This window comes from Liolophura sinensis, chromosome 10 (genome assembly GCF_032854445.1).
Source record: "Liolophura sinensis isolate JHLJ2023 chromosome 10, CUHK_Ljap_v2, whole genome shotgun sequence".
Classification (NCBI taxonomy): Eukaryota; Metazoa; Mollusca; class Polyplacophora; order Chitonida; family Chitonidae; genus Liolophura; species Liolophura sinensis.
Window position 1 is genome coordinate 5,633,988 of NC_088304.1, and position 27,242 is coordinate 5,661,229.

The following is a 27,242-nucleotide window of genomic DNA, read 5'->3' on the forward strand; positions in this document are numbered from 1 at the left end:
CGTAATGACCCAGGAGTCTCTCACCAATGCGGTTGCTGTGAGTTCAAGTCCAGCTCATGCTGGCTTCCTCTCCGGCTGTACGTGGGAAGGTCTGCCAGCAACCTGCGGATGGTCGTGGGTTTCCCCTGGGCTGTGCCCGGTTTTCACCCACCATAATGCTGGCCGCCGTCGTATAAGTGAAATATTCTTGAGTATAGCGTAAAACACCAATCAAAAAAAAAAAAAATCATTTCATTGTAATGTCACCAGCCACGACCTTTATACAGAAAATTGAAATCTTACTTGGTCTTGAGAGTTTCTGGCATTTTCCAGAACAAAATAACCACAGCAAAAACGGCAACACTAAAGACAATAATGCTTGGCAAAATGTACGGGTAATGCCCGAAGAAACCAGAGGGATCAAAGACAGAGGAGTACTTCTTAGCAGGGGAGGCGAAATACCCTGTAATGATATACAGAAAATGAAATATGGTCATGGATAGGTTTCATTTCTTTTAAAATGCATCATACAATTTTTTTTAAGTTGATCTGAAGAAGAGATTATTATAGCCATTTTCTCACTAAATCTGCACAAAAATGCTCATGGATAGGTTTCATTTCTTTTAAAATACATCATACAATTTTTTCTTTCATGTTGATCTGAAGAAGAGATTATTATAGCCATTTTCTCACTAAATCTGCACAAAAATGCTCATGGATAGGTTTCATTTCTTTTAAAATGCATCATACAATTTTTTTTTTCATGTTGATCTGAAGAAGAGATTATTATAGCCATTTTCTCACTAAATCTGCACAAAAATGCTCATGGATAGGTTTCATTTCTTTTAAAATGCATCATACAATTTTTTTTTTCATTTTGATCTGAAGAAGAGATTATTATAGCCATTTTCTCACTAAATGTGCACGAAAATGCTCATGGATAGGTTTCATTTCTTTTAAAATGCATCATACAATTTTTTTTTTCATTTTGATCTGAAGAAGAGATTATTATAGCCATTTTCTCACTAAATGTGCACAAAAATGCTCATGAACAGGTTTCATTTCTTTTAAAATGCATCATACAAATTTTTCTTTCATGTTGATCTGAAGAAGAGATTATTATAGCCGTACACTATAGGTTACAGCGTTATCACGTGCATATAAGGAGGGCTTCTGGAAAAAGCAATTTATGTACAACTTGCAGGGTCAGATATAGATTTGTATTATTTGTACCCTCAGAAAATAAAGTCCATACATGTGTACATAAATATATTGTACGATATTCTGTCTTTTCTTGTTACTTTTTTTTTTTTTTAGTGAATAAGCAAACTTGATCAATAAATCAGTCAGTTATTTTGCCTCACCGCCAATGGCAGGCCCCAGGATTATCCCCCCTCCCCAGGCCAGTGACAAGGTCGTCATGCCAACAGCCTGGTTAGAATTATCGGAGATCTCGTAGAGAACTGTTTTGGCAGTTCCAACGCTTCCTTCAACATAAAGTGTATAAATACATGTAGATTAAATACAAGGTATACAAAGATATAAATGCACAAAGTATTAAATCCTGCTGAATTAGATGTTTTACAGCCTTGTAACTCACAAAGACTTTTGTTATTGAATTCACTACCTTCATAAATCATAAAAACTCACACATTTTCAAGTTTTCAAAAATCATAACCTTCAGCTAAATAAATTACCCTATTTCCTCCACCTTTTTGCACAAGAAAGAGCACCTTTTAGCAAACATTTATACACATTTCAAATTCGATTTTGGAGACAAAACCCTGACTGGTTGGGTTGGCCAATTTTAGGGCTTTATTTAAAAAGTACACTGATACTTTTACCAGTCTACACAGAATAATGCCTTCAGAATATTCTTGAATAAAAACCTTAAAAACAAACGAAAAGGTTGAAATGAAGAATGACAGAACATCTTTTTGTGCACTGTGTAAAGCAGGCCTAACCAGTGTAACAGTATGAGATGGAGTAAAATATAGTCACTCACCATTAGACAAGCCAGTCAGGAACCTGAAGGCAATGGCCTGGGTAAGGTTGCGTGAGAAGCCAAATGCCAGAGAAAAGATGCCATTGCCTATAATCGTGATTATCAGTATGGGTCGTCTCCCTTTCTTGTCAGACAGCCAGCCCCAGAAGTAGCTTTAGAAGAGAAAAAGAACACAATTTTGCATAGTCATAAAAAGACATACAATTGCAAAAAAATATATATATATTTATTTATTTTATTTATTTGATTGTGTTTTCGCTGTACTCAAGAATACTTCACCAATACCACGGTGGCCAACATTATGGTAGGAGGCAGAGCTCGGGTAAAAGCCACGATCATCCGCAGGTTGCTGACAGACAAAAGGAAGCAGGTAAGAACACAGAGAAAATCATCAGACTTTCCTAGACAGCTTAAGTATCAGCCATGGCTGTAGCCAAATCAGACTGAACAAGACTCAAACATCTTACATTATTATTCTAGGGTTTGACGTCTAAATGAGGTACTTATTAAACCTACTAAAACAAGACCAGCAGTGTAATCGTCTTGTTTTTGTTGTACAAAATCCATCATACATCATGTTTAATTTTCTCTACAGTTGTGTTTGTAAAGTGCTGCATAGTGTAATAGCAGAGAACGATGTTTTCTATATAGTTTGTAACTTGCTTGTGTTGGTAAGGAACGGTCACCATTTTTCACCATAAACATCGCCTCCCCCCCCAAAAAAACAAAAAATGAACATATATGACGTAATGTACTCGGTGTACATGTACATTAATTTATTCAATTTTATTTTTCATTTATTTATCTGATGAGTATTTTATGTCATGCACAGAAATATTTCACTTTGCTATTTTTAATTATATATTTGAATTAATTATTGTTTTACACTACAAGTATACTCAAGAACATTTCTCTAAAGCCGTATTTATATGGTGCAATTTGTCATTTGACAAATATTATTTTATAACTCAGTGAGTGCTTGGGCTTTCACGTCGTACTTAATAATTTTTCAGTCATAAGACGATGAAGGATTCCTTAGGGTGTATGTAATGTGCCTCCTTGTTGCATGACGGATTTCCACTGCTCTTTTAGTGCCGCTTCATTGAGACGCCTTACCGAAGCCAAGCCTAGACAGATTTCCCTACCTCCCAAACGCTCGACCCGCAAACATGGCTGATGCGACTATCCCGGCATAATAACCTTTCTCTTCTTCGGCATACCCAAAACTCTACAGAACAACAAAATAAGGAAGAAATTAAAATGCATTATGCTCAATTCAAAGCAAAAATGATGGAAACATTTGGATTAGGTCTGGGAGGGATCTTTGAGGTAAAAAACAGATTCAAATGATGATAGTGATTGTGATGTGGCACTGTAAAATACCTCTCCTTAGAACCAGATGTACCACCAAACAAACTACCAAACAATACCTTCAATTCGTACACATGTTACACATGTATCTATTAATAATATCAAGTAAACAGCAGCAATATAGAAACATATACAAAATAACTGGACCCCAAAAATGCATTTTAGAGGTAAATAAGCCATCAAATATTACTGTTGTTTGTTTATTTATTTATTTGGAGTTTTATGTCATACTCAAGAATATTTCACTCATACAATGGCAACAAATCCCAGGAGAAACACACAAGCATCTACTAGCTGCTGGCATGTAGAAATATTACTTTTGGTGCTGAGATTTACATTTATCCAGTTGCCTATCAAACTACCCTCCAAACAAACCTCAAATTGCCTGCCAGCAGCCTGCGGATGGTTGTGGGTTTCCCCCAGACTTTGTCTGGTTTCCTCCCACCATAGTGCTGGTCACCGTCGTTTAAGTGAAATATTCTTGAGTATGGCATAAAACACCAATCAAATAAATAAATACATAAATAAATAAATCAAAAAATCATAAATAAAACATTTGTCTAAGACCAGCACAACTCTCAGGATCAAGCAAATGAGTAAGTTGGTCAAAACTAAAAACGAAATTTGAGCATATTCAAGGTCACCATATACAACTTAAAAGTATAAAACAGTATTATATTTACGTAAAGAATACATATAAAAATATATTTAATGTATCTTCAACTCATCCTCAACCTTTTCTCCAAAGCACTTTTTCAGTGGAATACAAATATTACGAAAATGAGAGCAAAGATGATTTTTCTGTGTCAACAAAACTGTACAGATTATTTCTCTACACCACCATAGTTCCCTAATAAAGAATATATCTGTATACAGAATATAAAGTACATATATATTGTATAAGAGCTCAAATTTTAAATGACTCACCAAAATCATTTCTGGCAGGAAGGGAAACAGGAAGGTTATCGTCAAAGAGCTGGAAAACTGTAACAAAAGATACTACTAATGTAGGTACTGGTACAGAAGGATTTATTCAGACTCTTTGGTGAATTATAATTTTAAATTTTTGCAAAAATTACTTTAACAAATCCTGAAAAAAATATACATGGTTATGTGTTCATAAAATATGGTTGCTACACATATTCAGTAAATATTTATACACTACTGCACATCAGTCACTTTTTAAAATATTGCCTATCATTGATGATTGATGATATGTTCTTCTACTCAACAGACACAACAGTCACAAATTTTATTAAACTTACCAAAGCCAGAATACAAAGGGCCATAACTTTGTAGTTGATGGGGGTGGCTCCCTCTGGTGTCAAGGTGATACAACTCTTCAGCTTTTGGCAGCATGTTGGAGGGGTTTTCTTCAAGTCATCTTCCCCGCTATCTTTTACATCCATTTTGGGTCATTGCTGACATCAAAAAGAAAGTACCATAATAAATAAATATATATATATATTTATTTGGTTTACATGACGGCGGCCATCATCCAGCATTCTGGTGGCAGGAAATCGAGCAAAGCCTGGGAGAAACCCAGGAACATCCACTGGTCATAATTAAAGCACAACCTATATCAAGATACAGTGTATACCAGTAGGTAACAAGTTCCATATAAGTGATGTAGGCCTGTTGAAGACTTTATACTGGCCATACTAAGCATACATGTAACCAGCTGTCATTATTACAAACAAACTTTCCTGAAATCAAAAGATAAATCAGTCGCAGAGAACCAAATGTTAGAATGAAAATACTGTCAATTATTGCAAACAGATATGTTAATTTTTTTGTGACCAGGATTGTATGCTATACATGTACAGTTACATGTACTTGTACATCAGCTCATATGCTAACTTCCTCTCTGGTCGTAAGTGAGAAGGTCTTTCAGCAACCTGCGGATCGTTGTGGGCTTTCCCAGGGCTCTGTCTGGTTTCCTCCCACCATAATGCCGGCCACAGTCGTATAAGTGAAATATTCTTGAGTATGGCATAAAACACTAATCAAAAAAATAAATAAGTACTTTTACATGTACCTATGTTAAACACTACTGTCTATGTGTGTAGTTGTGGAAAGTCATCAAATTCACTGAAGTACATGTAGTATGTTGTAATAAGGCAGCTATGTTGCAGGGACATCCTGCTTGTTTCGTGCTTCACACTTGTATTTAGACTGAGCCAGCCATTGAACATCTATCAGTAGCATTTCACGTATGAAGAAGAAGAGGTAGTAAAAATTCAAAGTAGAAAAGTAGACACAAGACAAGGAACAGTATTTTAATTTAGGGGTAATTTTATTTTCAGCATTGTTATTAATTTGAACACTGACAACACATTAATTTTGGGCTAACATGTATACATTGAATACAGTTGCCCTTGCTCATTTGATTAATGAGGGACCAATGAGGGAGCAGGCTAGAAAATAACTGTCAATGGCACACACATGACTACGGCTTGAAGTAAGGTTTTCCAGCTTGTACTCACAGCGGCAGTTTTTTTTACTCCAGTTTCCTCCGCTCACAAAACTGACTGTTTTATATAAGTGAAAAAATGTTTGTGATTACAATCTTCAACAACAAAATAAATAACTAGTTAACTAAATTTTTTATATGCCGATACTCACAATAAAATAATACAGCTGCATGTACACCACTGACATGAGGGTTTTCAAATTAGGCCATGCCAGACAATGTAAAGTGCATATATGGGTATATTCACAGGCAACCGAGTAGAACAAGTATTTATCTACAGTATCATGTGCTTATCTTCTCACGGAACTTACTCCCATACAAGTTATATGCATATGCTGAGTCATTTCACAGCAGACAAACGGTTGCCTATACCATCATGCAGTGTATGTTGTTGGCAACATGTATGTGATTTAGACATAATTATTAGGTTTTACCAACATTTTCACGCAGTATTAATTCATTTATTAGTTTGATCGGTGCTTTATGCCGTACACAGGAATACTTCACTTACACGAGGTTGGCCAGCATTATGATGGGAGGAAACTCTGCACAGCCTGGGGCAGTGTATGATTGTTTGTGGGTTAAATGTCATACTTAACAATTTTTCAGTCATATGACAACAAAGGAATCCTTAGAGTGCATGTAATGTGCGTCCTTGTTGCAGGACGGATTTCCACTAATCTTTTATCTAGTGCTGCCTCACTGAGACGATTTACCAAATACAAGTACAATGTAAGCCGACCTGCCTGAGCCATTATACTGATACCAGTCAACCAGTTGTTGCACCAGCCCCTTAATGTTGAATGCTAAGCGAGGAAGTTACAACTTTCTTGTTTAAAGTTTTAGGTGTGACCCGGCCAGGATTGACCTTGGATCTACCCCCTTACCCCGGGGGAACCCATGACCATCCACAGGTTGCTGGCAGATTGTTCAATGTACAGCTGGAGAGGGAGTCAGCATGAGCTTGACTTGAACTCACAGTGACTGCAGTAGTGCACTGGTGAGAGGCTCCTGCGTCCCTGCGCTGCGTTGACAAGATAACCACCTTGGCATCTTTACAACCTTGGCCACAGAGCCCCTCCACCCACACACACCTTCCCAAAGTTACAGACATACAACAATGAACATTACATTCAATGATAAAAGGAGCCCTTGTCACGATATATGTAAACATGCTTAATTCATTTATTATTCGTTAAAAGAATAAAAAAGAAAGCTACTGTTCAAATGTTACAAATATGTGTTTATATGTATGCACAAATCTGAAAATAAACATCTGTACATCTTTATTAAATATCAACTGTATGCTAATTGTGATATCAGTATACATGGTCCCATCATGTAATTCACAAGACATTTTACAACTACCTGGGAATCAAATGAGCAAAAACCAAATGCAACAACATATAATCTTTACCTTGGGCATTAAGTGTTGATTGTTTTGCTTCTTGAAATTGATTTTCTCTTTATGCATGTATTAAGAACATATTCATATACAAATTTTTACAGCTTTCTGGTGCTTGAAGTCAAAATAAAGTGATAGACAGAACTTATTATTTGATCTTTTTATCTGATTTATTTTCTTCAATAACATCAAGTACAAAGGTCTCATCCCAAAATTTCTGGATTTATTTATTTCCTTATTAATGTATTTGATTGTTGTTTAAGCTTATAATGCCACACACAAGAGTTTTTTTACCTGTGCTATGTACATCAGTTTTATGTTCGGTTTAAGGTCATCACTGAATTTTACACTGTGCAGATGGCAAACATGGCTGTTGTGGATGACAGTTCAATAATATATGGCACTTCATACTGTCAACAGATCTAGACCAAAGTTTTCATGCCTTATAGTAGTCAAACATGTATATTAAAAGCACATAAAAAAGAAAGATAACCTAAAATATCCACAATTTACAGAGCCAAAATGGCCAAGAAAAGTGTATCATATCCAAAATGTGGTACCGGAATTGCATTTTCAATCCTGACCTGTGAGAAAAACAGTATTGCTAAACGTACATGTAGTAAATGACTAAAGCCTGCATATTTACTTATTTACTTGCTCTATTGAAGGAAATCCTGTTGTAATAAGTAATTACCAGTACAAGTAGTTATAACCACAACAACAGGGTAATGTAGCATTCCGGTGGTCGAGAACCATGCCATTTGCTGAAGCAGGTCAGACAACCAGTTTCTGACGGCCGAATGAGTCACAATCACTTTCACTTTGTCTATTGGAGTGTAGCAGAAACATCCTGGTAAAATTCCTTTTTGCAAAAATGTACGTTGTAGCACAACCCTCAAATGCGGTCTAAAAATAGAAGTCTAACTGGAATCTGGATGTCTGAAATACTCCCCTTCCTTTCCCAACATTTCCAAGAACAACAGAAATAAAAAGAAAATAAAATGAAAATAAAAATAGGAATCAGTCATTATTATTAAGGATGTAGATGTTTGGATGATAAAAAAGATATACACAATTTTCAGACAAAATGGTGTGATGAAATCTGTGTACCGGTACATCAAAATCCATGATTACACTGTGCCTGAAACAGTAGTAATTATGAAAATAATTACCCAATTGTAAATAAAGCAACTTAAGCAAGCAAATTTCAATGATAAGGCAGATGCCTGCTATTAAAGGGTCAGTATTTTAGGAAGAGTTACATGGAGAAAATCTGTATAGGGTCTACATGGAAAAGTGCTAGTACACAAAGTCCTAAATGAAAGTAATTATAAAAACTACCCCACTGCCATTAAACTTTTTAAGCATGCACAAGGTCAGATTATAGGTACATGTAAAACAAATATTAAGTTTCATCAACATCATCGCAGTAGTTTGAGAGCAGTTCCATCAACAAATTGGCATGGGCATAAATTAAAATCCTTATTGCACTAAGCACCTGAACAGGAGGAATTATGAATTAATTATTGTTATTAAATGTATGCATGCACATGTATAATGATAGGGAAAACATGTGCTAAGTTTCATGCAAATAGGTTAAGTACTCTAGGAAGAGTTGCATCAACAAGTCTAAATACATAAAAAAGCATCATTACGCAAAGTCCTAAATGGGGGTCATTATTTTCATAATGGTAAGTACTGAAAATCATGTCTGCGGGCAGGCAGAGTAGTTCCAGTGCCCTCCCCCATTCCCCAACCCCCAGCCACTGAGGGCCATCCCAGCCAGCAGTAAAACATCCAGTGAGTGCAGGCATTTCCTGAGAGGGGAAATATCTGGCTAGTCACATTTATGAGAAATTAGACTTCCAGGAACCCTGTTAGAACTGCCTAGATGGGAAGGCCTGATGTAACAGCCACAGCTTTGGTGAACTGGATCCTGGAAACATGTCTGTCTTGCTACATATACAGACAAAGGCACATAGAGGACTAATCTGTCAAAGCTAGACAGGAAGCATGTAACTACAGTATTACATTACATACCCCTAAAACTGCTCTGTGTGACTCTTGTTTATATTGGAAGATTGCCATAGGCCATTGCTGGATGGAAGGAGTTATAATTCAATTTTCAGATTAACCCATGTTAAAATCTGTCTGCCTGCGTGCAGAGAGTGTTGGTGACAGCTGTTCCGGGAGGTATGTATAGCTAGCTAGATTGCTCATATAGGCAGGAGAGTATAAACGCAGCAAAAGTTGACAGGTGGAAGATTTATCTGCAGCCTAAAACCTTTAAATGGCTCTTTATGATTATAAATGTACTGTAATTCTTCAACTTTTTCGCATGTTTGTAAGGTGTTTATTCAAGCATATTTTGAAGGCAGTAATCAGTGTTGACTGATAAAATTATACTGTTTATGAAGCCCTGAAACTGGTCAGTCCAACCATTGAAGTTTTGTCTCCAAAATCAAATGAAAAATGTGAATGAAGTGCGCTGAAAGTTGCTCTTTCATATTCGAAAAGTTTGAGGAATTGGGGTAGATGTGAAAAAATATATACAACAAAAAAAACAAACTTAGCATTTTCAGAAATGGGGCAGAATAGAAAACTTTGGACAAGCTTCAAAGAAATATCCTGTTTTAGGGCTGAAGATAAATCATACGTACATGTCTTAAACCACTTATAGTCACAAACAGCTCACTTCTCTCATAAAATAAGGAACTCTTCAGGGGCCTACAGGTTAGAGCATTGGCCTGAAAGTCGCGAGACCCGAGATCAAGCGCATGTCGGATCATACCAAAGACTTGGCACTCAGCACTGAGAGGTGAGAGCAAGGAAACAGAACTGGTTGGCCGGTGTCAGCATAATGTGTCTGGGTGGTGTGTCATATCTAGTGTCTGGCATGATACTTCAGTGGCAGCTGCACCCTGCCACAAGAAGCAAGTAGACACAGTACATGTACACACCCCTACTGACTCCTTGATCGTCATATGATTGCAGAATTGACAAGTATGACATACATTAATGTACATACATCATGTATGTACATACGTAAATACATATACATACATACACATACATACATATAACATACATACATATACATACATACATACATACATACATACATACATACATACATACATCATGTATGTACATACGCAAATATAAAATAAAATGTACATACATGTACGTACAGCCGTGGGGGGGTCTGCCAACAACCTGAGAATGGGTCTTGGGTTTTACCCCGCTTTCTTCCCACCATAATGCAGGTCGTTGTCATATGAGTGAAATATTCTTGAGTACAGCGTAAGACACCAATCAAATAAATAAATAAACATACATACATACAGACGTACATACACAATGTAAGTATATATATCTGCATGTACAGCATGTCTGGGTCCATGTGTGCACCTGTGTTCATATACACAACAGGGGATCTACATGTATGTCAGCAGCCAATCAGCAGATTGGTATGGAATGGATGTGCAAATGTGCCACAGAGGATGTAATGTAAACATGTCACAAGGGATGAACAAAGATGTGCAAGCCACCCCAACTCTTAAACATATAAACAAAACTTTTACCTTTTCAACTTAACACTTTTTTTCAGATTTGGACTGGTTAGCTGTATTCAAATCATAGGACACAAACAGCTTAGTTGATGTATAAATCCTGTAGGCCCTGAAAATGGCTGAAGAGCTCTCAGACAATTTTGAAAATCTGACATTTGTTCTGCAGAATTACCTGCCCTTGCCTGCGGACTGGGAGAAATTGTCCAGTTCGTGCAATGCAGATTGCCTCAACAGAAACAGTGGAACATCAAAATCCTTTATACTATGACAAAGTTATGTGTGGAAGCACAGCAGAATGGTTGGCACTTCCATATCAAGCTTATGATGAGTCCACGTATTGTTATCCAGCCAACCATACATTGCACTCCAGACCTGGACATAGTATCTGTCAATAAGGCCTCCTTGTAATAGCAAATTGCTTTTAAGAGTGCTACAAAGATGACTACCAAGCCGTCTTTCGGATGGTACAGCTTTCCAGCACCCATGCTGGCTATGTTATCCTGGAACTGGTTTTTCGAAAGCCACAACCCAGTGGTCCCTGTCAGTTTGCGGGAAAAGGAAATTGTGACAAAATGAGAACTTTTTTCTCTTTGGATTGGAGGATGGAAGCAAAATACAGTGTTTAAGGAGCCACGTTCGGTTGCCAAAAAATGAAGAGGGTCTTCAAAAAGGGCCTGCATTCACTACCTCGATTCCTTCAGAGACATATGGCAACTTTGATACAGACAATGTGGATGCTATAGCTTGTCCAGAATGGCCTCCAATGGCAACTCATTGGCAGTCAAGAGATCGCCCTGGGAACTGGCCATCGCCTGCTCTAGTGGACCAAAATCTTGAAGACTGGTTGTTTGGTTGTTCCAGTCAACCATAGCAAAAGCCTTCATCCTGACTACGAGTGGAGGTTGTCCTTTAGTCAAGCCGAAGTCAGCCTGGCAAGGTCACTGTCTGATGTTCAAAGGAAGTGTTATTTGATTGTGAAAACATTCTTCAAGACCAGCTTGTGTGAACCAGCTGTGCTATCCAGTTATCATCTGAAGACCCTAATGTTCTGGCAATGTGAACAGATACCAGAAAACACCTGGAATAAATCCACATGGCTGACTGTGTAATTGGTCTGATAGATTCTCTCCTTAAGTCTCTCTCTGTCAAAAAAATATCTCATTACTTCATCCCTGAGCACAATTTGATAGACCACATTGATCCAAATGACATTGAGACCATCAAGGTCAAAGTTGACGACTTGAGGGCAAATCTCTGCCAGCATCTTCTCCAGAGCTTCATTGCTTTGATGCCATGCTGTGTTCAGGGGAAAACTGTAATTTGTGTCAAAGAAATCTTTGCTGAAGTTTTCAGACACTGCAGAACAGGAAATATCTTGTCTTCAACTGATCGAATGTGTTTTCTGCAGGCTTTGCCAGTATTACTTCATCTTGGGCAGATATCGACTATCTGCAGACTTGTATGCAGAGTGCTTTAAAATTAGACACAGAAGAGATGAAAATCAGCAACAGCCTATTAAAGACCAGCAAGGAAGAGTGAAAATCCGCCCCTTGAATTTCTGCTAGACATGGGATTAAGAATAGCCCCTGACCCAATATCAGCGTTCAACTATGTGACAGGGTCAAAGTTTTCCCATGACTATGCCGAGGATGACCTTGCAGAGGTTAGAAATCAAACAGTACGGCTTCATTATGCCCTACTGCCATGGTATGTTCAAGATGAGCAATTCATAAAAGTGATCAAAGAAGATTTTAAAACAAAAATGACCATGTTAATGGCTCAGAATGAAGGCAATCCTGAATCTGCAGCTATTTCCGCTTACACAATGTGGCAGCTTGGTGACGTAGAACAAGCCCTTGAGGAAGTCAAGAAAGGATTGTCAATTTTGACGGCATCTTTAAAACTTCAGCTTCACTTACCTATTGGTGATGTAAGATTGGTTGAAAATGAAAGTGAACGTAAAAGTCTCATCAGTCAATCAAAAAAACTTTCTCTTGAGTGTGATGGTGCTTATGACAAAAAAGACCCATCATTGGCTGAAACTAAAGCAGGTTTAAATCTCACTCTCCACACGGAAGGCCCACAAATTGAAATCTATGATCCTCAAAACTTCAGCTATTCTCCAAACACTGTGCTCTTTTATGATGTTCACATAAACAGCTTGGATAAAACTCTTCAAGAAGCTATCCAAAGGCGAGCAGATAGAAATCCTGTATCTATGCCAACAGAGTTACTGATGTTGTACACCAAGTACAAATGCTCTACAGGACATTGCTGGCACTGAAATGGTTGACCTCACCAGGCGTGAAATGCTTGAAACAATGGAAAGGAAATATCCTTATCTGAATATAAATGATGTGAACATGATTAAATCTATTTGTTCCCTGGATAACAAATAACAGTTTTCCACAAGTTGTCATGTAAGAAACTTTACAAAATGTTCAAACTTTGTTCTACATCTCTTAGATCTACTGATCATTATCCAGTAGCATTGCAAGGAAAGTTGTTAATAAGGAGCTTCTAAAGGCATTTTCTTTGAAAGAGAAATACTGAATGGGACAATGTATGTCACTTTATACGCTTCCTCATGATGCTCACTCCATAAATGCTTTTTATTCTTATTGGTCATTTGATTGTCGAAGCTGTTACAGTACATTTATAATAAACATTGTTCAGTTTACCTACATTTATAATAAACATTGTTCAGTTTACCTACATTTATAATAAACATTGTTCAGTTTACCTACATTTATAATAAACACTGTTCAGTTTACCTACATGTGCTGTTTGAGCGAACACTTTGCAGCTGAACAATGCATATTTTCTGCTGTACATGTATTTGTTTTGTGCAGAAAGTGAGTAGCTGTTTACATACCCCATTAATGGAAGAAATTCAGTCAATAATATTTCACTGAGGTGCACTATTGCCTTTTCTCGGCCAGACAGACAACGTGACTCTCAAATTCCTGTTCACAGCAAAGCTCCAATATTGCAAATCTGAAGTGATTATGCTGAAAAGCAGATAGTGCAGATAGCTCAAAAATTTGTACCAAATGACTGACTTAATGTGCATGACTTAATCACAATCTGGATGGATACTGTATCTATTTTTTGTTCCTTTTAAACATGTTTTAGCATGGCTCAAGTTTAGGTTCTGTTTAAGTACACTCAAAAAAATTTACTATATAATTATGCCAAAACCCCTTCAGTATCGCCTTCAAAACAATCTGATAAATGCCTTATGTTTTCTTTGAGTTTCGAACAGTATATTATTGATTTTAATTCCTAATTTAGAGCTGTAAAATGAAAGAGGACGATCTAAAGTGATTGATTGAGAATCTCTGTACAGTACAGGTATGTATGCCTGGACTTTTATGTTTACTTGTTCTTAAAGGGTTACAGAATATATGCTGATGGCTAACAGTAAAGATAAAAAAAAAACCCTTGGGTGAACCCTCCAGCTTTGGTCATGCCTGAATAAATCTGCCATACCTAGATGTGTCCAGCTCAAGCTGGACACAGCCTGGACTTGTGTATCTCTCACACCAGCCAATCAGAAACGATTCTGTATCCCTTTAACAAGTCACATGACAATGAGGAACCATTAGGTGTGAGTACATGCCGTCACTGAAGTATATGTATCATGTGGAGACATCAGTCACATTATAAAGACACTGGGCAATCAGTGCTGTCACCTCGCTTTAACCTCTCATTACTGAATGCCAAGGCAGTAATCAATTTTAAAGTCCTTCGTATGACTTGACCCGGGTTTGATTTATTTATTTATTTATTTGATTGGTGTTTTACCCCGTACTCAAGAATATTTCACTTATACGACGGCAGTCAGCATTATGGTGGGTGGAAACCAGGCAGCCCCGGGGGGAAACCCACCGCCATCCGCAGGTTGTGGGAAAACCTTCCCACAGCGACCGCATTGGTGGACCCAGGTTTGATTCCAGGTCTCATTTCGCCACTGAGACGGTCTCCTCTGTACACCATATAATATAACAATGTTATAAAAATGCACTTTTTGAGTATAAGTATGCAGCCCTTAAGCTGAGATTCCATATACGCAGTATGCGGTTTGCGGTATACGGCACGCGGTACACGGATACGGTATGCGGTATGCGCTTTCTCTGATTCATTTATGCGGTAACCTATGCGTTTTCTTTCATTCATGGTGCGTTTTTATCAGAGCAAACATGTCGCATTCCTCCATTTCACGACGTGTGGCTTTAGAGCAAGATTCAGACCTTGCCATAATAGCAATGTCATATAAGTTTGTTGCAAGTAAAGAAGCGTAAAAAGAGAAAACACCGATGGTGGGTCCACAGTATTTTGCGGCAAAGAGCTCAGCAGGGAGCTTTCCATAACTTGGTCTCGGAATTGCAGCTGGATGGAGAAAAATTCCAACAGTACTTTCGTCTAACCAGAGAACAATTTAAACAAGTTCCGACCACCTGTCGGGGAAACACCCCACCAGTGACGTCATTTCTTGGGGTACCCTGTCCCGGTTTTGAAAACGCATACCGCACCGATCGCTACATGGTGCGATTGATTTTGCCGTATACGTTTCCGCATGAAAAAATGGATCCGCGACCGTACCTATGGAATCATTGCAACTTATTTTAACTATTTTGATTTTTTGCCGCGTACCGCATACCGCGTACCGTATACCGCTACCACATGTAAGGAATCTCAGCTTTAGACTTGTATGTCTGTTATTATGTAAATTTACAGTAATTTATCTAAAATTAGGTCCTTGACCAAAAAGTTAAATATTAAACTTCTTAACGCTTCCTAACAGCTTACTGATCTTTAAAATACAAAGCTATTGAGGTTTGTTTGGAAGATGAGCCGGCATCTTACTGGAAAAATGTGAGACAGCATCAAATGCAAAATCTAAGACAGTTACATGTGTATTTGTCTTTAATATAAAATTTCTGGGGGGGGGGAATTTTTAGGTAATTTACTGCAGGAAAAGAAACCAGCAAATGGGGTGGGGCCAAGTACGTCCCCACACAGAGCACCTTCAATGGCTATCCTAAATAGCTGTTCTGCACGAGTGAAACATTACCTGTTCTCACAAATACGACAATTTGACAATCTACCCTAAGCCTAATACTGAGTACTACTCCGTGAACCATTCTAACATAAACCAGTATTGAGCAGGTGACCTGCGCAGTGCATCATGGGAAACGCGATCTCTGCTAAGGATTCAGTTTCAGAGGGACAGGCAGACCGGTGAGTTATGACGTAACATATTTTAACCTCCAGATCGATAGGTTGTTAGTTTGTATGGACACATCTACACAGTTCCATACAGCCACACGTATTACAGGTTAGATTCAGTGCTGATATATTTGTAAGTTATAAAGTGTTTTCAAAGAAAAGCCAGCCCTAAGACACCAGAAATGGCGCTTCAACTGGCCTTAGCTATCTATATATCTGAATCCCTACCTAGATACTCTATCGCACTAGTTAGCCTAGTGGCACCATCTGTAAGATCAGTCATCTGTTACAGGCACGTCACTGTATTTAAACAGACTCAGTCATCTGTTGAAGGCACCTCATCGATGAAGCAAGTGATAAGTTCTATTAAACCACTACCTTCTTTACAATTATAGATCAATTTTAATGTGCCTGATATCCCCAGAATTCTGCACACTTTCCCTCACCCATGCATATAACTAACCGGTCCTATGTGTCACTGTTAAGTATGACATAAAAACGCAATTAAATTCATAAATTGAAAAGTAGTACATAAATGGTTAGACGGTGAATTGGTGAAATTTTGCCTCTTGTCAATTTACCTCAGTTTTTGCTTTATTCTGGTGGTAAATTCAATACAAGAACCATAGCTTTGGTAGAATCAGGTAAAAAGAAAAAAAAATGCTGCAATGTTAATAGTACTTCATCAGACATCAAAGGTTATGAAGTGAAGCCAAAAAAAGTCAACTCTGGAATATTTACTTAATGTCTTATTTTCTTCTCCATTTCTCTTTAAACTTTTTAGATTTGGGTCAGTCACAATACACACGTTTGGAAATTCCTGCCCAGTGGCCTAAAATACTGGCATCTGTGGAGGAGCGATCCAGAATCAGGATGAACGTACTAAGTTCAGGTGACAACAAGAACCTGTCCTTTGTTCTGCAGCATTATCTGCCCTTGCCGGAGAATTTACAGCAATGTCCACATCGCCAAATGCTGTTAGCCTCAACCGATACTGTCCACAGTATAAAATCTGAACACTATTCACATACTGCCTGTGGAAGCTATGCAGAATGGTTAGCCCTTCCTTATAAAATATATCAGGAGACTGCCATTCTTGTTCAGCCTGCAATTATCACCTCACCAGATTTAGACATCGTTAAAATCAACAAACAGATTCTGGTAACATCAAAATCCCTAGAAGACTCTGACATTCCTAACAAAGAGCAATACTTGGCTATTTTCCAAATGGTACAGCTTTCCAGCACCCATGCTGGATATGTTATTCTGGAACTGGTTTTTCGTCAGCCACAACCGCGTGGTCCCTGTCAGTTTTGTGGACATGAAGAATGTGATAAAATGAGCACGTTTCTACCATTGGTTCTCCCAGGTAAAACAGAAATACAGTGCTTACGAAGCTGTGTTCATGAGCATGAAAACAGACAGGGCGTGGAAAATGGACCAGCCTTCACCACCTCTACATGTACTTTTGGGGGGCAGTATGATACGGACAATGTGGATGCTATAGCTTGTCCAGAATGGCCTCCAATGGCAACTCATTGGCAGTCAAGAGATCGCCCTGGTAACTGGCCATCGCCTGCTCTAGTGGACAAAATCTTGAAAAGTGGTTGTTTGGTTGTTCCAGTCAGCCATAGCAAAAGCCTTCATCCTGACTACGAGTGGAGGTTGTCCTTTAGTCAAGCCGAAGTCAGCCTGGCAAGGTCACTGTCTGATGTTCAAAGGAAGTGTTATTTGATTGTGAAAACATTCTTCAAGACCAGCTTGTGTGAACCAGCTGTGCTATCCAGTTATCATCTGAAGACCCTAATGTTCTGGCAATGTGAACAGATACCAGAAAACACCTGGCATAAATCCAACATGGCTGACTGTGTAATTGGTCTGATAGATTCTCTCCTTAAGTCTCTCTCTGTCAGAAACATACCTCATTACTTCATCCCTGAGCACAATTTGATAGACCACATTGATTCAAATGACATTGAGACCATCAAGGTCAAAGTTGAGGACTTGAGGGCAAATCTCTGCCAGCACCTTCTCCAGGGCTTCATTGCTTTGATGCCATGTTGTGTTCAGGGGAAAACTGTAATCTGTGTCAAAGAAATCTTTGCTGAAGTTTTCAGACACTGCAGAACAGGAAATATCTTGTCTTCAACTGATCGAATGTGTTTTCTGCAGAATCTTGCTGAGTATTACTTCATTTTGGGCAGATATGACATATTTACAGATTTATGCCAAGAATATGTCAATAACCAGTCTTCACAGAGTCAGGGTATGAGTAGACTTGAAGACAGTCGCGCCAAAAAACAGTCAGGGAAAACTGAACAGCTCCATCTTGACTTCCTGTTAAACCTCGCTTTGAGAATAACCCCTGATCCAAGAACAGCCTACAATTGGATGGCAAATCCAAACTTTACACAACACTGTATTAATGAGGCAGACTTAATGAAGAGGAGAAACCAAATGGTAAGGCTCCATTATGCCCTGTTACCAAGGCATATCCCGGATGAACAAGTACTGAAAGTGCTCAGAAACAATTTTAAAACAAAAATGATCACGTTAATGGCTCAGAATGAAGGCAATCCCAAATCTGCAGCTATTTCTGCTTACATAACGTGGCAGCTTGGTGACGTAGAACGAGCCCTTGAGGAAGTCCAGAAAGGACTGGCAATTCTGTCAAAACTAAAATCCCATTCAGGTGAAGTATTTGTTGAAAGTAAAAGTGAAAGTATAAGTCTCATTAGCCAATCAAACAACCCTTCTCTTGAAGGTGACAGAGGTCAAGAGAAAAAGGACCAACCATTGGCTGAAAGAAAAGAGTATTTTGGTTTGACCAATAGCATGTATGCCACACAACTTCACTTTCAGGACATGTCCTATTCCCAGAAGTCTTCCTTTTCTCCAAACACTGTGCTCTTTTATGATGTTCACATAAACAGCTTGGATAAAACTCTTCAAGAAGCTATCCAAAGGCGAGGAGATAGAAATCCTGTATCTATGCCAACAGAGTTACTGATGTTGTACACCAAGTACAAATGCTTACAGGACATTGCCGGCACTGAAATGGTTGACCTCACCAGGCGTGAAATGCTTGAAACAATGGAAAGGAAATATCCTTATCTGAATATAAATGATGTGAACATGATTAAATCTATTTGTTCCCTGGATAACAAATAACAGTTTTCCACATGCTGTCATGTAAGAAACTTTACAGAATGTTCAAACTTTAATTGTGCTACATCTCTTTGATCTACTGAACTCCACAATCAACAGTTATATTCAGAATATAATGATACAGGCGCTTTAAATAGCTCCTACAGCTGTATATATAATATTTTTGTTCTTCATTTTATGTTTAATGCTTAAAACTGTACTAAATATAAATACAATTAAATTTGCCAAATCTAAAGAAACATTTTCTTTTTGTAGAATATAATACATGCCAAATTTTTATTTGCCCTCTTGTGAAATGTAGTTAAGTGTTGCTCTGCAATTAGCAATCCTTGTCATCAGAAACTCTTGTTATATGTTTTACTTCTGTGTTCAGAACTGAATTATTACCTTATTTTCAATAGCCATTTAAATATATTGAAATATGTCTCACATAATTTGAAATATAAATTTTAATGGATGGCTAAAACATCACAATTGTAATAAATACATATTGCTTTGTATATACATGTATGTACTGTCTTGATAAAAATCACTACGTTTAAATGTTGGCAAAGATTCAAAGAAAAGTGTCAGTTTACATGTATATTTTTATTTGATTTGATTGGTGCTGTACGCCATACTCAAGAATATGTATTATGGTAAGAGGAAACTAACAACTGGTCAGAGGAAACCCACGACCATCCACAGGTTGGTGGCAGACCTTCCCACATACAAACCAAATGAGATTGAACCGAACTTTAACCCACAGTGACTGCATTGGTAAGATTCTCCTGGGTCATTGTCCCACTCTAACGCATTAACCACCTGGGCTTCCCAACACTGTGTATACAGCAGAGCCGGATCCTAACCATCAATACTGTGCCAATTACGGTGGGATGGTCAGTGTATCCCACAGCCACTGTTGCCTGACCCTGATCAAACACATCGTCATCCTCAGCTTACTATCCCAGCTTACTATTCTTGCGTTATTCGCGCAATCAATTTTCAAGCTGTAAATGACAGACTTATACCTGTACTATTTAAATTGTTAAAATGATTTTAAGTCATAATGCGACTTGCCCTATAGTTTTTTTTAACTTTATTACTGATTTTGAACGTAACATTTGCACAGACCATATGGCTGATATTTTGTGGAAAGTAATTATTTGGGCCATTCTAAAGTAACAGGAAAAACTGGAATGAAACTACAAAGATAGATTTTTTTTACCAAAAATACCAAAAATCTCCGGTTTTGATTTTTACATTCTTTGGTGTATTTCATAATTATTATACATTGATAGGTCCAGCAATATTCTCACAATATGTAATACATTTTACAGCTTGCAAGGTTTAGGATACATGTATATATATGCCTAGGGCCTACATCACTTGTTCATGCCTACATGTATATAAAGGCTACACATGATTGCCCTCGTCATGCACAAACTTATCATAAACACGTTTTTGTGCTTAGAAAAATTGATAAACATAGGATCAACGATTGTGAAATTGGGGATATACAGTGTAATTAAGGGGCTTGAGATTAAAAGGAAAGACATTAACATACAGACCTTTATATGTGTAGGCCTTGTGTGATGTACCCATATGACTCATCACATACATGTATACATTTTCAATATTGGTTTTTAAAAAACTTTTTTTTTGTTGTATATAAGCACAACACAGAGTGACACATAGTCACACAGACCCAAGTCAAATATTCCTGCACAATTTTGTGTCTATCATGAAACTCTGGTAAATTTACCAACTGATCTGGCTGTACTGTAGTTGGGAACAATCTTATAGCCATTATAGGTTTTCACCTGGAGAAGACCTTATAAGGGAGGTTTTGTAATTAAGAGAACTGTACTTATAAGCTGTTGATTTTAGCGATACACGAATTCTTTGACCATTTCAATCCTCTACACTTCTATTTTGACACTTTCTGGGAGTTTGAATCATGTCATGTTTAAAAATATATATTCGTGAAGTTCACTTGGTGCCTGGCTTCCTCCCACCATAAAGCTGTCTGCTGTCATATTAGTAAAATATTCTTGAGCATAAAACACCACAACAACGAAATAAATTCAATAAATAAGTTTGGTGAGACAAGCAAACTTTTATTCTAAATAAAATATTCCCCAAATTATTTTGCAAGACCAGCAAATATCACCAGTCACATATAATATCTGCTGGGAGCTCGGTCGGTTAGCGCGCTAGCGCAGCGTAATGACCTAGAAGCCTCTCACCAATGCAGTCACTGTAAGATCAAGTCCACCTCATACTGTCTTCCTCTACGGCCATACATGGGAAGGTCTGGCAGCAACCTGCAGATGGGGGTAGGTTTCCCCCAGGCTCTGCTTGGTTTCCTAGCATCATAATGCTGACTGCTGTTGTATAAGTGAAATACTCTTGAGTGCGGTATAAAACACCCTTGAATCAAATAAATCAATAAATATAATATCTGTCAACTGGCTACGACAAGAGGCAATTGAAAGCCTGCATTCTGGTATCAGGACATACACACCTGTTTATCAGGAAGTCTCATCTGACCAAGCCTAGACGGTTACCCTAACCTTGCGAATCTTTTCTCACATGAAAGAGCCACTTTCAGAGCAATTTAAGCACATTTATCATTTGAATTTGGAGACAAAACTACATTTGTTGGATTGGCAATTGTATGGGTTTCACAAAAAATATAATTTTATTCTACACAGAATTATGTCTTCAGACTATGCTTGGATAAACACCTTGCGAAGCTTCGAAAAGGCTGAAGAATTATGGTACAAGGAGCACCTTACCACATGTGGCAGGCAATCCTCCACAGCTGTTGTTAGGCTATCACCATGATCAGTGCTGAACAAACACTATCAGTGCAGGCAATATAAAGGGTGATGAAGAAGCTATTTGCCACAACACAATCACAATTTAGGCTATCACCGTGATCAGTGATGAACAAACACTATCAGTGCTGGCAATATAAAGGGTGATGAAGAAGCTATTTATTTATACGCATGTATAATATTTATCACTCAACTGATACTGGTTACATTAATTTTATCAAACAATATGCTTTACATGCCATTGTTGCTTTCTTCCTGATCTTTTGATTCTGTTTGTACAGTCTGTATAAATACTTACCTAATTTTCCACAATGCAGTCAACACCACGCATACACTAGGATATGCCGATACATATTTCCGTACCAGTACATCCAACTCGATTTCACTTTAAATACACATGAATTTATGACTACAACCAGAAATCGGTAAACAGACACCATACTAATCCCCTTTATAATATCTATTGTTTGTCAATAAAATTGGTGCATCTGTAGGGTGACATAAAATATGAAGGAAGTGATCAATATCGCAGTATACAATTAACTCGCTTTAAATTAGCCTGATGACTTAGATTTTAATATCCACAGTTTTCCTTCATCTGCTCACTAAGGTAATTAACATGCATAAGTATAATCTCCTGGATTTAAGATAAACCTTGTTTTGTTTGCTGGGTAAGCTGAGCATCAGGTTTGAAAATAATTAGGCCAGCACAGAACAAAGGTATTATATAGATGTACCTTAACATCACAGGCCAATTCCACAAAGTTGTTTCTCATTAAAGCCAAAATTTAAATTCTCTTCATGATGCTTACTTTTTGGTACAGAAGGTTGAAACTTGGACAAGTTTATGTTTACATAACATTGATGAGGCGGGCAAACATTTAATTTCTAAAGCCCCAAGCTTTTTTTTTTACGATTGTATTTCAAATTTTGACTTAAGTCAAAAGCTGAGGATGACAGCCTGGAATCTCCCCCTGTATACTGTAATTCTTCAACCTTTTCACATGTTTGCAAGGTCTTTAGACAAGCATATACAGAAGGTAATATTTCGTGTAGACTGATACGATTATACTTGTTGTGAAGCCCTGAAATTGGTTAATCCAACCAATGTAGTCTTTTCTCCAAAATCAAATAGAAAATGGACATAAATTGCACAGAAAGTTGCTCTTTCATATGTGAATAGGTTGAGGAATTAGGGTAATGATGTTAAGGTACATCTTATACCTTAACACTGATTTGTGGTTTTGTCTGTTTGGATGAAAAATAACAATGAAAATGAGCTTTTCATGAAGAATACGTTTATTGTAAGTGTCGATTTTTATTTGCAAATAAGTAAGAATTAGGCTTACACAACTGAATATGACAACTGCATGTATTTTATGCGATATCGATTACCAGCGTATGTGCCACAGATTTCATGTATACTTTCGAGCCGTAAATATTTAAACAACATTCTGCTGTGCTTGATTATATCACCGATTACATCATGAAAATATAGTATTATTGCTCTTATTTACCTGGAGGGCGCAACTCGTGTAATTTAAGTAGCTTAACAGTTTTCAATCACAGCAACCAAAGTTCATCTTGCTCATGCGAACAAGTGTTACTTGCGTCTCACTGATGAGTAGCTTAACCTCTCTACTGATTTACACTAGTGTACCAGCTCAATGTAGAAACTGAAGAACTGGAAATCAATTCACACTGAATTATGTTGGTTACAACTACCCATTCCAAATATACCAAATATACAGGGTGCTGTCCTTGTTTACGTGTAACTTTCTATGTTACCACTAAAATCAATTCATTCATGCCTCCCTGAATGGGGCCGGCCAAATATGGACGCCCTTTACAGATGGATGTAGTCCACATGACAAAAGCATGTGACTCACGCACATGCACATTCACCATGTTGATCTGTCTTAAACATCTAAAAACTAATTCTGTCATAACAGCTTGAGTAGTCTAGGAAGTCCGAAGCCAAAACAAAAAAGAAAGAAATGACTTTCTGAAGTGTATGAATAGTTGAGTGCAGAAATCATGTATGACAGTATCATGTGACAGAGGCTAGCACGTCTTACTGTATACACCGTTTCTCTTTGTATGTAAATTGAGCATTTCTCCATTCACTTTGAACCAATGAAACATCAGTAAAAGCATGTCACTGTGGGAAAATTAACGTCGTCAAACGCGTGGAAATCAACACGTAAATACCACCCTAGTCTTCAGGGTTCCCCCCATTTCTTAAGTTTCAGTCTACTGCAAATCAAACTGTGCTATAAATTAACACGATGTTTGTCTCATTTATTTATTTATCTGATTGGTGTTTTACGCTGTACTCAAGAATATTTCACTTACACGACGGCGGCCAGCGCTATGGTGAGAGGAAACCTGTCACAGGCCGGGGAAAACCCACGACCATCCGCAGGTTGAACATGTGTTTGAATTCCATTTAAGTGTATTACTGAATTTAATGTTACAGTTCTTAGTCTTCTTCTCATGATATGCTTGTACTGATTTTTCGGCCTTGTGTGTGCACCGTTCTGCAAAGTCACGAGTGTGCGTTCATGGAATATTTATTTTCAAGTGATTCACATTGCACTTCACTTTCAAGTTACCATTGCGGCGCATGCGATGCGATAAACGAAGAACGAACGCGAATATTTGTAATTTTCACTTCGATCAGTAGGCCTATTAACCTTTGATGCAAAAAAAATGACAAATACTCACATTGAAAACAAAACTATACGTGGTTTTCATCTGTGTTGGGACACTCAGTAGTTTTGGTTCAGTGAACTTGAATACAGTATGAAGAAAGCAAACCACAAGTTTCGTCAGATCAAACTTTCATCATTCACCGGAAGTGACAGTCAGCTGTTCATTGGGTGACTCCAAAAAATGGAATCTAGCGAAAATGTGGAAAGTCCTCTTCTCTGCAGAGCACAAATCAATTTACGAAGACATGAAAAATTCAGCCCTTTCACATGTGTATACAAATAACTAGTGATGATTATGCATAGTCTGTTATGTCTCTGTATGCTACACACTATTGTTATGTACTGAGCTTTCTTTTTTTTTTGGCCCAGCCTGGTTTGTAACCAAAGCTTTCTGGTTAAAAACCACACTGGGTTATATATGTGATTGTGTTGTGGCAAACAGGAAAAAAAAAAAATCAGAATAGCAACATAAACAAGAAACCGGTCATTATAGCCAAGGGTCATCATCATCATTCAGTTCAAATGCAGTGGATGAAGGAAAGCAGACAGCTCATAGGAGAAACCACCATACACCATCATCAAACACTTTGAATGCAGTAAGTGGACAAAACCAGACAGAATGACTGGGGGAAACCACCATACATCATCATCAGTCACTTTGAATGCAGTGGGTGAAGGAAACCAGAAAGTTAGCTCATAGGAGAAACCATCATACATCATCATCAGTCACAAGTAGGTGGAGGAAACCAGACTGACATATGGAGACCACCATACATCATCAGCCCCTCTAAACGTAGTAGGAGAAAGAAACCAGACAGTTTGAAGGGGAATCCACCATACATTATCATCAGTGACTTCGAATGCAGTGGGTGGAGAAACCTGACAGCTTGGAGGGGAAAGCACCATACATCATCATCAGCAAATCTGAATGCAGTGGGGGGAAGGGAGGAAAACCGAAGGCCGGCAATTTATTCAAGTTCCTCTACCTATTGAACTTACTGTTATGTATGGAGGGAAAAATTCTTGACTACCATTGAACTTAAGAAACCAAGTATATCCCAACATATCCTGATGATGTGTAGTCATTTTTACTCATAAATACTGACTGATTGGCTAGGAGAGCCAAACAATTATTTACAAATACTGTATTGGACATAAAATCCTGTCCTTACTCAGGTTGCCTATCAGATTCTTTTAGCTCTATTGACCGTAAAACAGCATTTTGATTTTTTTTTTTTTTGTAGATAAATGTAGATCTGAGCACCAAAGGTCATATTTTAAGACATTTATTAGCCATGTGAATTTTCAGATTACAGCGTGTTTAAAACAAGAAGACAATTATTTCATTGAAAATGTACATGTAAGTCTGTAACCCTTGACAACCAACATGCCAACAGAAGTATAAAGTGGGGCATTTTATATCATATCAGGGACGATGCTGCTTCAACATTTTTCTTGTCGCACCACAAAAGACTTCTAAGGTGAAAGTCCTAATTCACCTGCTGAACAACTTTAATATCTGCAGGTGCATCACTATAGGTAAATTTAAGAAATATGAAATCAAAATCAATTTGTCACAACACTTGGCAGTAAGAGCTTCACAATACCCTCAAATGAACAGAAACAAAGATGTCCCCATTCAACAATGATACTCAGTTTTATAGGCATTTACATGCGCTTAGCACTGAATGTCAACACTACATTTAAAACAAAGCCCTGAGTGCATCTGTTAAATGGATCATCAACTGACAACACAGAGCGTGGCTGAACCTGTATTGCTTATGGAGAGGTTAGCCACAAAGTTTTAGGCACCTGTGAAAGGATTGTAAAACCTCACCCTCCAACCTTCAACAAGAGTTCAGGTGAACACAACATATGCCACAACAAATGCATTTGTTTGAAATGTATAAAAGAATACCAGCAGCATTGTGGTGAGAACAACCCCTGAGGGGAATCTTTATGGGTGTTGATGGCAGGTATGTGGTTACCTTGACTAGCCCACAAGTGAACAAATATGTCCACCAAAAATGAAAACTTTATATGGAAAATAGTTGGAGCTGTAGCCCAGACACGAAATGATTTCTATTTATATAGTATATATAAGGAAAATGGCAATCTGGTAACCATGACATCCGCGGAAAGGAACGAGAATTGCGACACATTGTCATCTGTGTATGTATGTATGTATCCACCAAAAATGTATATATTAGGAAAATGGCTATTTGATTACCATGACAATATTGAAAATTGACAAATTTGGGTACCTGTGTGTCTATGTATCCACCAAAACTTAAAATTCTATGTGGAAAACTGTTGGAGTTATAGCCCAGACACGAATACGGAAGGACAGACAGACAAAATCGCTTTAACATAACACATTCCACCTAATGGCAAGGGTGTATTAAAATTGGTCAAGCAGAGACACTTAATACAAGGTGAGCAAACAGGGTATGAACAACCTCAGAAATATGATCTACAGTTACATATGAAATGAATAAGTT

The 27,242-nt window shown here is 37.8% G+C and overlaps 2 protein-coding genes across 2 annotated transcripts in view; one reads left to right on the forward strand and one right to left on the reverse strand.

Annotated features, from left to right (window-relative positions):
* The window catches only part of LOC135476450 (uncharacterized), a 42,292-nt gene extending 17,417 nt beyond the window's left edge, over positions 1-24,875 (reverse strand). Inside the window, exons 1-7 of the mRNA XM_064756479.1 lie at positions 24,755-24,875; positions 4,621-4,776; positions 4,283-4,339; positions 3,130-3,212; positions 1,985-2,136; positions 1,344-1,466; positions 283-442 (exon numbers count right to left, since the gene is read on the reverse strand). Of these exons, the coding sequence (XP_064612549.1) occupies positions 283-442; positions 1,344-1,466; positions 1,985-2,136; positions 3,130-3,212; positions 4,283-4,339; positions 4,621-4,764 (719 nt within the window). The 5' untranslated portion in view covers positions 4,765-4,776; positions 24,755-24,875. The remainder of the gene's footprint in view (positions 1-282; positions 443-1,343; positions 1,467-1,984; positions 2,137-3,129; positions 3,213-4,282; positions 4,340-4,620; positions 4,777-24,754) is intronic.
* LOC135476361 (uncharacterized) lies at positions 9,134-19,709 on the forward strand. Its single transcript, XM_064756359.1, has 3 exons — positions 9,134-9,426; positions 15,770-16,049; positions 16,822-19,709. Exon 3 carries the CDS (start codon positions 16,911-16,913, stop codon positions 19,206-19,208), a length of 2,298 nt encoding a protein of 765 aa, XP_064612429.1. The 5' UTR covers positions 9,134-9,426; positions 15,770-16,049; positions 16,822-16,910; the 3' UTR covers positions 19,209-19,709.
* Positions 24,876-27,242: the final 2,367 nt, after the last annotated feature.